Source organism: Hipposideros armiger, unplaced genomic scaffold (assembly GCF_001890085.2).
Source record: "Hipposideros armiger isolate ML-2016 unplaced genomic scaffold, ASM189008v1 scaffold_280, whole genome shotgun sequence".
Taxonomy (NCBI): Eukaryota; Metazoa; Chordata; class Mammalia; order Chiroptera; family Hipposideridae; genus Hipposideros; species Hipposideros armiger.
In genome coordinates this window covers 2,105,877-2,117,827 of record NW_017731630.1, presented here as the reverse complement: position 1 = coordinate 2,117,827, position 11,951 = coordinate 2,105,877, and the positions used below count along the sequence as shown (strand labels likewise).

General features: G+C 54.4%; 1 protein-coding gene across 1 annotated transcript in view; it reads right to left on the bottom strand.

Moving 5' to 3' along the window:
* The window catches only part of TRAPPC9 (trafficking protein particle complex subunit 9), a gene marked incomplete at its 3' end in the record, with an annotated part of 267,332 nt that overhangs the window by 5,976 nt on the left and 249,405 nt on the right, over nucleotides 1–11,951 (bottom strand). Inside the window, exon 20 of the mRNA XM_019657776.1 lies at nucleotides 8,084–8,237. Coding sequence (XP_019513321.1) covers nucleotides 8,084–8,237 — 154 coding nt within the window. The remainder of the gene's footprint in view (nucleotides 1–8,083; nucleotides 8,238–11,951) is intronic.

Below are 11,951 nucleotides of genomic sequence, written 5' to 3'. Positions count from 1 at the left end.
TGCCTGAACGGTATGTGGAATGAAGTGGGCGGGCATCGGGAGGCCACTATGGCACGGGGCAAGCACTATGGGCAGTCTATCTGAAGTGTACCTGGTGTATAAGACAACCCCCCACTTGGAGGCATATTTTTCAGGGCCAAAAAATCGTCTTATACGCCGGCAAATACGGTATTTTAGAAGAAAACAATAAAGTTCTAACAATACTGTGAATGAAACAAAATGCCATGAAGGCTGCAAACCTGGGAGCATGTGGACACATCTGAGCTCACGACTGGGGCTGACGAAAGTCAGGGCACCCCGTCCCGGTCAGGGGGCCAAGGTCTCAGGACACGGGCTGCTGGCAGATTTGGGCTTAACATGCACATTTTGTGTGTCTTACTGCTTCCTTCCCTGATCCTCTGCGGTGGTGGTTTTCACTTGCGTGAAATTAAGACTTCGTAACATGGTACAGTACCCTGACTTATTTAAAAAACCACACCAGGCTTTCAAGGCAGACTGCGCCACGGGGCTTGCAGAACAGAAATAGGGCCTGATGAACACGGCCAGGGCGGGGAGCTTTGCAATGACTGGCTAGAGGACCATTCCAATAGCATATTTCTGTATTAATTTGCTTTTGGTCATGAGCCATAAAATTATACAGCTGAGCTAATAAAGCTAATTACCTGCGTGCACACCCCTCCCTCCCATTCAGCCCCATACGCCACCGAAACAGCGCTGTGTCTGAGCCCGGGCCCAAATCCAAAGCTGGCTGAGCAGCCGGCCATGCAGCCGCTTTATCAGCCACTATTACATCCAAGATTACACGGTGACAGTGACAATGGCAGAGGTGGCACTGGCTACTGTTTCTTAAATCCACAGACCCTGGCATTTGGGGCAAAAGGCCAATAAATAACGATGACAGTGGCGATAATTCCTACCGTTATTTCTGCGAGAACGAACATCCACGTGCTTCCCCTGAGAGAGGCCCTGTGGTGAGTGTTCCACGGGTATCTTCTCAACTTTATACAAGTTTCAAACTAAGACTTGAGCACATGGCGGGTACACGGTAGGGACCATTATTTCCATTTCAAAGAACTTTTTAAATTCAGGTCTGTGTGGAGAATAAGAAAGCAGGCACAGCCAGGGTATGGCAGGATGAGGGCAGTCGGCCCCTGGGGCCTGTGTTCCGTCCCCACTTTCAGACACTTTACTGTAAACACTGTAAACCTGGACGCCAGGGCCCATGACCCCAGCTGACAGACGAGGGTCCTCCGAGGACACGGCCCAGGTCCAGCCAGGGCCCCGGCAGCACCCACACGCAGCCCGGCAGCACCCACACGCAGCCCGGAGCTGGGCCAGAGGGAGGCCTTGCCGGGAGCTCTCCGCGGTGCTGAAGAGCCTGCCTCCCCTTAAAGCCCTTTCTCGTCCCCAAGTAAGTCACGGGTTCTTGGCCCCGAGATCTGCTCCTGTCTTTAGAAGAGCAGAGACAGTGACACTGAAGCAGGACTGTGGAGTCACTGTTGGTAGCAACCCAGGCTTTGCAAGCCTCTTGGACCGCAGACACGAGTAATGACTGACAATCCCTGTGCACCTGAACCAGAGCAAGTTTCCAGCTCGGTTTAGCCCAGCTCCCACTCTGCCTCTGGGCCTCCCACAGGCAGTTTCTAACCCCCTCACAAGGCACCACGAACTCCCCTCACAGTCCCCTCCATGCTTGCTACTTCCTGCCTCAAAGACACAGCTGAGTTACCTGGGGTCACTTCAGTTCACTCACGCTACCTGCTTGTCACAAACCCTCACAGGCGGTGAGCCAAGAGACCCAGGATCTAGGTCTGGCCCTTGCTCAGCTAAAACTTCTTCCTCCATCCCCTGCTCAAAATATAAGGTCAATGAGTGCGCAGCTCCGCCTCCTAACTGCTTAGCTGCTTATTTTTGCAAACCAATAATGAAAGAACTCAGAGGGCTGCTTACGGTTCCAAGTCCTGGGAGGATAAGCAGTGGTGTCCCTGGTCAGCTGGACTGTGCCTGGCACATGGCAGGTGCCCAGTGAGCATCTGCTGCTTCTTACTCAGCATCAATGTGTTGGTGACCTACAGGTCGGCTCTCACAGTCCTCAGGATAATTTCAGGCTGGGAAACCTCCTCAGGGATGTCAAGTATCTTTCCCCAAACCACACAGCCAGGACAGATAGGCATGGGGGTTCAAAGTCAGTTCTCCTACCCCAAGTGCAGAACTATTCCCTGTCCTGACTGCCCCCACGCCCCGACCATATGCCACACATTTCCAGTGACATGGGTCGTGAGTCCACAGTGGAGCAGACTGACTGGGTCAGGGTCTCGTCTTCAAGGTGCCGCTGAAGGGTCAGACCCTTAGGGCACTATGGGACCTCAGGGGCACCTCGCTGAGAGCAAGAGTCCCTTGGACCCTAAACAGCTCCGTGTTCCTCCTGTGAGGTAATCCAGGAGGTTTCGGGGTCAGACCTGTGGGTGGTGGCGTACAGACCTGTTCAGCAATATTGGCTTAAGCCCATAAAGGGTGTGGGTTTGTCCCTACAGACGAGGTGGCAGTGTTTAGTGCTGGGACTGTGACAGTGGGACAGTGTTTAGTTCTGCACAGCATGTGTAAGTGGGTCCCCTTCTGGAAACGGTGCAGGTTCTGCTACGTGCATGGGAAGGGCAGCCCCAGTCTGGCCAGCAGTGAGCACCAGCACGACAGCGGGCAGACCGTCCCCACCTAACTCCCACAGCAGCACCAGCCACCCCAAGCCCCAGATAGTTACTGCCATGACCGAGTCCCCAAGCAGGCCACGGGGAGCGCCCTGAAGGCAAAGAACAGGTTTCCTATCTCTGATTCCCTAATTCAGATCTGCAGATCTGGGATGCAGCTCTAAACGTCCACAGAACGAGCAAATTTTCTCAGGAAGGACACGGAATGCATTGCACCAGCGACTTTAAGTTACCAACTCCATGGGCCACAACTCGTCAACAAACCATGGCCCGCAAGAGCGTGGGTAAGTGTGCGCTTCCTGAGCACCTACAATGCACTTGGCCCTGTGGGCGCACCCCTTTCTCAGAGTAGCGGTCCCCTCTGTGTGGACAGCCCTGTGGTCACACAGCATGCTGAGCACAGCACCACATATGAGCTTCACGCTGCACGTGCAAGAGGCAGGCGGCAGAAGGGGACGCTGAGGCTGACAGGCGTTGCATACACCGAAGTAAATAGGTGACGGAGGTGACACACACCTGACTCTCTCAATCCCTTCCTTGAGCTTAAAATCTGGCTATCAGAGAAAGGCTCACACACTTAAAAAACAGAAAACAATAAAAAAGAAAGATATGCAACCAAATACAGCTGGGAGAGGGGAGCGGTTAGAAGGGGGGTTCTGTGCTCATGGAGGCCTCATCTGACAGCCCTTCACATACCGGCTCAGAGCGAGGCCAGTGCTCCGCCGGCTCTGAGGCAGAAACAGGGGTCAGGCAACCCACCGCCCCGCGGGACCCCAGTCCTCACAGCACCCCCTCCTTCCCACCCATTAAAGGCCTCACCACGAGCTGAGGGCAGGAGGAGAAAGGAAACGTGTCAGGCCTGCCCCGTGCGGTGCGTCCTGGCTGGCTTTTGTGCCTGACTTCCTGAAGCGGGCGGCGCGGTCCCACAGCACACAACCAAACGTGTCAGGGACACCCCACCCCATGAGAAGAGCCGCGTGCACAGGAGGGCTGCGTCCCGTTCCCCGCCTGGAGCCACCGTCCTATGAGCCTCATCACCTTGCCCCTAGCTCAAAATCCTCCCAGCGCTCTTGGGATAAACTCCCAACTCCCTAGCACGTTAGACACGTCCTCAGAATGTGTGCCCCCGTCGGCCCCTCCTCACAGGTCTCGTGCCCTCGGGGTAGCTCCCATGCTGCCCTCCTGGCGTTCATTACAGCAGACGACATGGTCTCCTGCCTCAGCGCCTGCGCCTGCGCCCCGCCTGGAGCCCTCTCCAGCCTTCTCTTTCTGTGACCGCCCCCCATCTCTGGAGCTTGAACTTCACCTTAGGTGGGATGTCCTGTCTGATGCACCCCAAGCCCCTCCGTCCCCCCTAGCTGTGGGCACTACACCTGGCAGCACCTCTGCCCTGCACTTGCCACATAAGGGTACATGTGACCCCACGGCCCTTAATCCACACCAGAGTATTTATTAATACCCAGGACACATGCTGCGGAGGGAGCTGGGGAAGAGAAGGCCACGCAAGACAAGCTCTTTCCTACGTTTAAGAAGCCTACCTAGTCTGTCGTGCAAGGATTATATCTTATTAGTCATCCATCATTAATGAAACTTAATAAATTAATCAATATTTGTGCAGAGCCTTCTTGTTTACAGACATTTTCACGCATGCTGTCTCGGATAACCTTCTACGCGTGTCTCAGGAACCGGGAATGTTATTTGAAAAACACAGTCAGGTGCAAGGAAAATGCAGAAAGTGAATAAAACACCTTCCCTCTCATTTTGCGCTTGGCCATCAGCAGTGAAGTATTTGGGAGTGCACTGCGATGTAAGACCGTTTGAAACCACTGGACAGCTTTTCAGATCCTGTCTGCGTCTATGTGACTGCAGTTTACCGTGATCCGGTCTGGTATCTTAGAAAAAGTGATTGGTCAGCTCTTCCCCTGGGGACCGTGCAGCCCAGCGGGCGGCCAGGCTCCTCTGAGCCTGCAGGCCTGAGTCCACTGGCCTCTGCCTCACAGGAGAGAGCGAGCAGCGCCGTACTGTTACACATGGTCTACTGAGAAACGCTGGAAACCCATCACAGGAGAGCAGCTGACACAGGCGCCTCCAAAGTGGCTTCTAGGTGAGTGTCCTGGAGTGGATGCTGGCGGGGGGCCTCACCTGGGCCTCCTCCCAGGAAGACGTGCTGTATGCACCCACGTGTCAGCTTAGAGTGACTACAGGTGCAGTGCCTTAGCCCAGCCCCACTTCAGCTCAAATAAATTAGCAAATTGTCATAAATAGAAATTACGCTAATGGAAAGATGGGTTACGTGATTAATGAGCCTCTTTCCCGTGACTTTGTTTTCCAAATTGCATCGTGAACTTTGAGAATGCTGATGCTGGTTGTTTGCCTCTCAGGAGGGGCACCGGCATCTCAGCTCAGCTCCCTGGTGTGAGAGACCCAACTGGACATAAAATGCCAGGCAGCTTGACGAGATGCCAGCAGAGCGTCTGCAAGTGGCTCGTCCCGGCAGGTCTCGCTGGGCTGAGAATTCTCTAGAGCCCAGGACGGCGGGCAGGTGAAAGGGAGACAGCACTGCAGGGGGGTCCCAGCCACAGTGCTGCCACCTCTTCAGGCTCCATCTGAAAAATGGGGTAATTCGGGGGCCTAGGCACAGACCAGAGGCTCTTCTGCTGTCCCAGCAGCCAGGTGGCCCAGCTCTGCCGCTTAGAGCTAGCCAACCTCACGGGGGCCTCAGTTTTCCCATCTGTGGAACGTAGATAAAAACTACTTCCTAGGAGTTCTGTAGAAGTTAAGTTAGTAAGTCTAAGTAACCACTCAGAGCAGTGCCTGGCGTCTGGCAAGTGCCATATGGGCATGAACTGTAATTTAATGATTCTATTACATAAGATGCACATGCTCACGATGACTGTCTCACCAAAAGGACACAAAATGTGTATGAGCCCAACATGAATCCAATACACAGGTACACCACACACACACACCACAGTCACACACACCAGACACACACAGTCACACACAGCCACGCACACACACACCACACGCACTCTCACACAGTCACACACACACACACACACACACACACACACACACACACAGGTTTGAAACAGAGCTTCGAGTGCTGGGGAAAGTCCTCCTTGACCCTCATAAACCAGTCACATCTGAAATCTAGGCTCTCCGTGTACCAAACCCTGATCCTTTCAAAGGAATTTTAGGGGAGCATGGCTACCGCATTTGGATTCTGAGGAGACAGCAATCAAATCTGTGTCCCCACCTTCCTCCCTCTGTCCCCACAAAGGCCAAACAGCCAGGGCAACCTCATAGCACTGACGGTCAGATGCAGCCCTGTCCCCTGAGGGGCTGGAGCCTCTGAACCAGCGACTGCCGAAAGCTGTCACAGCAAAGCTCCCTCAAAGCAGATACAACTGCACTTCTGCACCGACTCACGATGATCAAGGAATCAGCGGAGCTGATGACAGGAGCTGTTTGTACTAAAATTCATGGAGATGCAGCTATTCCTCCTAACATGACCAGAAAAACATAGTGTCTGTGACTTACAGGAGGCGTGTTTAAAGATGTCTAATTGCTTCCAGAGGAGGAGAAGGCAGCTCCATTAAGAAGTGCTTCTGAGAATGAGCTAGAAATTCTGAGAATTTCACCATGCGAGGTGAAAAGGTGATGTTCGGCAACTGGCGCCAAGAGTTCAGTCCCTGCCTGACTGACAAGGGAGGAGGGGCCAGTGGGAGGCAGACTCTCCTTATGGGAAAAGGAGGTGCCCGGTGTGCTGTTCCGCGTTGGTTGTCCTGCTTCTGACTGAGGAAACTGAGGCCACTGGGCCTGTAGTCTTGGGTTACACCTGTGAAACCACAGATAAAAAGTGGGGACAATCACACAGCCGCTGTTGAGCTCCTTGGGTTTACGTAGGGCGACGTGCGTCTACAAGGCCAAACACCGACCCCACTGAGCAGCGCACAGCCCGGGACGTGGACCGCTGGGCAGAGCCGCTGGAACGCGTGACCCTGCACATGGAGGGCATGGCTGCTCCACACCCTACTTCCCGGTTATTTACATCACCTGACCTCTGCGTCCCGCAAAGATGCTCCCTCTCTCACTCGGGGACATTGGCGCTTAGGTGCCTGAGGCCCAACTTGCAGTTGGGGCTCCTTGAGCCTCTGCCTCGCCCTTAAAACAGCCAGATGGTTACCAACGGTCCCCAGACAGAACAGGAAGACGCGTGCTTCTCAGACCACCTGGCAGAGGCATTGCCCAGATGGCCACGTCCTTGGCCTTGGTGGGATCAAGTGAATTGTGCACCCAGTTCCTGTCAGGAAACCTATGTGGGTTCGGATTCTGATATGTCAGCAAGTATCTCACCAACCCCTAAAATGCTGTTTGAAGGGAGATAAGCAACAAAAAGAAAGAAAAGGAGCAGGTGAGAGGACGCCATGCTTGCCCCGAGCTGGCCCTCGCCTGCGAGCTCCCAAGCACTCTGCTTTCAGCGTGGTTCTCAAAGCCCGCTGTCTCCATGTCAAGTGCTTATTTTTTCACAAGCTCCTTGGAGATGGGGGTCGATCTGCCCCAAATCCACTCTGGTTCGCACAAAGGAACTTGCTCAGCTCCTGAAACCCATGCCACCTGCAGACGGAGGATCTCTCCAGAGACAGAGTCTGGAGAGGTCTGAGACCACACGACAAGCTGGGACTCCCATGCCCACAGAATCGACGTGTGAGTAAGTAACAGCCACCCATGCCAGAGCCGCCTCTTCCTGGAGACATTCTCTGGGCGAGCCGTCCTCTCATGTCATAGGACCGTGGGGGCATTTCCCACCCTGGTCCCCTCCGTAAAGGCTGCGGAACAAACACATAAACAAATGAGCCTGGGGTGTCTCCAGAGCGCGCCCCCACGTGACCACATGCCAGCCACGAGCCAGGCGATGATCTGAAGCCCTGGCAGAGGCAGCGACTTTGCAACACACTCTTTCCTAGCGCAGTCCTTCCAAACACCCTCAGTCCTTCGACATGGCAGCTGGGCCGTGGTAAGACGCACAATCCGATTTCAGTTCCCAGACAACTGCATCCTGTGGTCAGCAGTTAGGCCGCGAAACTCCTCAAGCCCAGCGCTAATGGGCCATCAGAACCGCCACTGACATGACATGAACGCCGCCAAGACACACGTGCCCACGGCCAACGCAGCGGCAGCCCCAGCGCGGCCTTGCCTCACACCACTAGTGGGGCCCTGAAGTGGCGAGAGGCTAAGAAATGGCGGCTCTTTGGCCCCTGTCTCCTCGCCATATCAGATAGCACTGCTGAGCTATTTGCGGCTAAAATTCAACAGCTAACCCCCTGTTGAGCCCCCAGCAGTCAGACAAATGGGGTCCCCCACAGAAAGGATATGATCCTCCAGCGGATGTCCAGCTTGCTGCTGACCTCCAGGCCTCGGGCTTCCTGCCTCTCCTCTTCCAGCTGCTTGGAATTTGCAAATTGCCCCTTCTCCCCAGGGGATTCTGGGAAACTCTCAAAGTTGAACTTGTCCACTTGAATGGCCATCCTAAGAGAGGGGGGAAACACAGCTGAGCATTAATCAGGAGGGCAGTTTCTTCTGCTGGCTGTTGGAGAATCAGCACACATCAGCGTGAGACAGTGTAATGAATCATTATTGTAATTCATAACAGATTCATTCCAAGGAAACGAAATAACAGACTCCCAGGGTAGCACTGGCTTCAGGCTGGTTCAACGCACAGTTCAGAACTGAAGACACAGTCACAGGTTCCAGCCTCAGAGAAAGCTCGGGTGCCTGGAAGAAAATTTACGTCCTGGAATAGGACAAGGCAGACAGGACCCCATGTGGGAAGTCCCAGAGAAGACTAGCAGTTAGTAACCTGGGGACCCAAAAGCCTTCTGGGAGCTCTGGCCTCATCATCAGAGCCCTGCTGTCACTTCACTCTTCATCCTCAGCCAGACAGACCTGTCACACACGTCATGCCCCACCGCCCACCAGCACCCACCTGCAGCACCCGCCTGCAGCACCCGCCTGCAGCACCCGCCTGCAGCACCCGCCTGCCACTCCCAGCCCCCTGCGCCCAACCCACTTGTCTTCAGAGCCACCCCCTTCAGGTTTCTCCTCAACTATCACATCCTCTCCGAAGGCTCCTGGCTTTGCTGGCTCGCAGCCTTGACCCAGCACTCTCGCTCTCCTGGCAGTTTCTAGGACACGCGAGGCTCTTCCTGCCTCAGCCTCTGTGCTCACGGCCCTCTAGCTGGGAGCATTCTTGTCCCGACTCCTGGCACAGCTGGAGTCCTTTGTTCTTCAGGTTTGAGGTGAAGAGAGGGGTTCCTGGCCACCTGGGCTACAGACACTCTCTCACCTGCCCTGGCCTGTCTCCATCGTAGCATCAGGTTATCTCTGAATGCTTATTTCTGGACTTAATTGTCTATCAATTCTACCGGAGCTGAGCTCCCTGAGCTCAAGGATCCCCTTGGTCTTGTTGCTGGTTGTTTTTTTTGTTTGCTTTTTGTTTTTTTTTGTTTTTTTTAAGTTGAGCCATCCTGCTACCTGTTGGCAGCTCAGCGGCTGCTCAGCTCGGGCTGGACTCGAACCGCTGTTGCTCAGAGCTCACACTCTTGAGTGAGCTCTTAACCAACTGAGCCACTCGGCCGGCCCTCCCTTGGTCTTGTTGACCGCAGTCCCCCAGGCCTAGAACAGTGCCTGTCACACCGCAGTGAGCAGGAAACAATTCGCTGAGTGAGTGAGTGACTGAGAGCCTTCCCGACCCCCGCCTCCCCTCGCTGCTGTCTGGGCCTCAGTACCTGGACCCACGTCCAGAGCGCCCCAGGTCCTACAGCACCTGGTCTGCAGAGGGATGCGTGCCCGGTACTGTAACAAGCGGCCCGCGGCCTGCCTGCTCCCAGCCATGACTCACGTGGGCAGGGACTGCCTGGCGGATGTTTGAAACCGCACCTCTTAGCCCACAGTCGGGCACACAGCAGGTACTCAGTAAAGGTACGTTACATGGATGGATGAAAGGTGAAGGTGAGGTGGGGGGAGGGGACTTCTCCATATCAGGCCCCCGGAGCTCTGGCTCCAACCAAAAGAGGACTGACAGCCAACCAGTCGAAGCATAAACGTAGGCGTCCGTGTTACCTCATAGCCTGTGCTGGGGCCAAAACACCCAGCCGAGCACAGCAGGCTCCACCTGGCCCGTGGGGCTTTCTGCGCTAACAACCAGGAAAGGACAGGGGGGGTGTTCAGGGCGTATCCACAAGGCTAAGCCCAAAGGAGAGGCCCTGCCGGCCACGCGGCTCAGAAGGAAGGCCCGGGCTGTCGATGTGCCTCCAGCATCCAGCCGGGAGCGCGATTCGGGCTCGGCCGCCCAGGGGGGTTAGCGACGCCTCGGAGCAGGAGCCAGGAATACACACAAATTACATTTGCTGCTCTTTTCTGATTGTAAAAGTAGACTCTGAAAAAAGTTGGAAAATAGAGAAAAGCCTAAACAAAACAAGGCACTCAGAATCTTATACTATGATTTTAATATTTCAATTCAATAGTCCTCTTTCCTTAGTGTTTGTATTTCACTGCAGTTTACATAATTATATATGTATAAATCGTTATATAAGTATCACTTCATACATGTACACACATATAAATATACACATATGCATAATTTTAAGACTTGTTTTTATGCTTTCAACATATTAAAAGTTAGTCTGCAAAATATTCTATCAAATGGCTGCATCAAAATTTACTTACAATTCCCCTATTTTTTCTGACTCTCAGATAGTTTCCATTTTTTAAAGAAAATACTACTGAAAAAAAGCATACACATCTTTATGCTTAAATTCCTTGTCTGCATCCATGACTCCCATCAGGATGCAATTCTAGCAGAGGAATCGCTGATCTGAAAGTGCGAGGGTTTGAGGCTGGAGGCAGAGGACCAAGCTCCTCGGAGGGACGAGGTGCTGCCCCACAGAGCGAGCGGGCGCGCTGTCTGCATCCTCGCCAATACACGACCGGTTTTTAATCTTTGCTAGTAAGACGCAAAATGCTTCCTCACAGATGCTGTAGTTCGCAGGTCTGAATTACTCTCGAGGTTGAACACATTTTCAGGGGCTTATTAGCCTTTATCTTCCTTCCCAGCGAGTTTGCCACTCGAGCAGCCAGGGCGCTTCTAATGGCCCAGCCGGCAAAAGCCCTTCCTGCCGCCCACCTTGGAGGCAGGCTGAGCAAACCCGTGCTCGCTCCAAATGAAAGGTGAGACTGTTTCCTAAGTTTCACCAAAAAGGTCGGTTTCAGTTCATCGCCTGATAACCCAAAAAGAACTAATAACTCCCAGCTTCCCGACGGGCTTAGACACAGACTCAGCGCTATGGCGAGGACCCTTGCTCTAGACCTAGCTGCAGACCAGGCAGGACTGGACTTTTCGTGAAGACTGGAGGCTGTCACTTTCGTCACGGAGCCACCCTGAGTGGGAAGAACAGGCTCCCCGGCGAGAGATGTGCATGGGGCTGGCCACAAAGAGGCTGTTGGAGGCAGCGCTGCAAAGTCAGCCCCCCGCCCGCCACGTCAGGATGGCGCATGGAGAATCGTGGAGTGAGGGGACACCTCGGGGCTGGGGGTGGGGAGAGCATCTACAGCAGTCACCCCAAAAAGGGAAGGAACCAGGCCCCGAGAGCAGGGCCTCGTCCACCCTGTGGGCACCCAGGCGGCCGGAGGGCACAGAGGGAGCTCCAGCTTTGGAGCTGACCCCCTGGACAGGACCCCCCCGCTCTGCCCCGACTTGAACGTGACCTTGGGCTCGGCCCTCCATTTCTCTGAGCATGTCTGTGGGACGTGACCCGCAGTGACCCAGAGGGAAGGTGCAGGGGTTCAAACGTTCTCACTCGGTGCCAGTCGGTGGTGGCACCTCAAGCGGCCCACGTGTGGTGATCCTCCACCTATTTTCTCCATTAGCAAGCGGTTCTCCACAAGAACGAAGCCACAAAACCTTTACACTGGGTTACAGCCGCAGCGCCCGCCCCTGCCGCACGCAGCCTCTGGCGGGGTGATGCCCACGTGCCCGCCGAGCATAACATCAGGGCACGGCTCCTCACTCTGGGTTTACCCTTGGACCCGCGAGACCTTTAATTGGGGCTGAGGCAACACAGGTCAGAGAATATCTGTGCAATCCCCACCGCACAGTGTCCGAAAAGGATCTCAGAAATGTGGCTGGTCCTGTGGCAGTCACAGCAAAAGCAGAAAAGGTTATTGGAAATAACACAGAAAAGG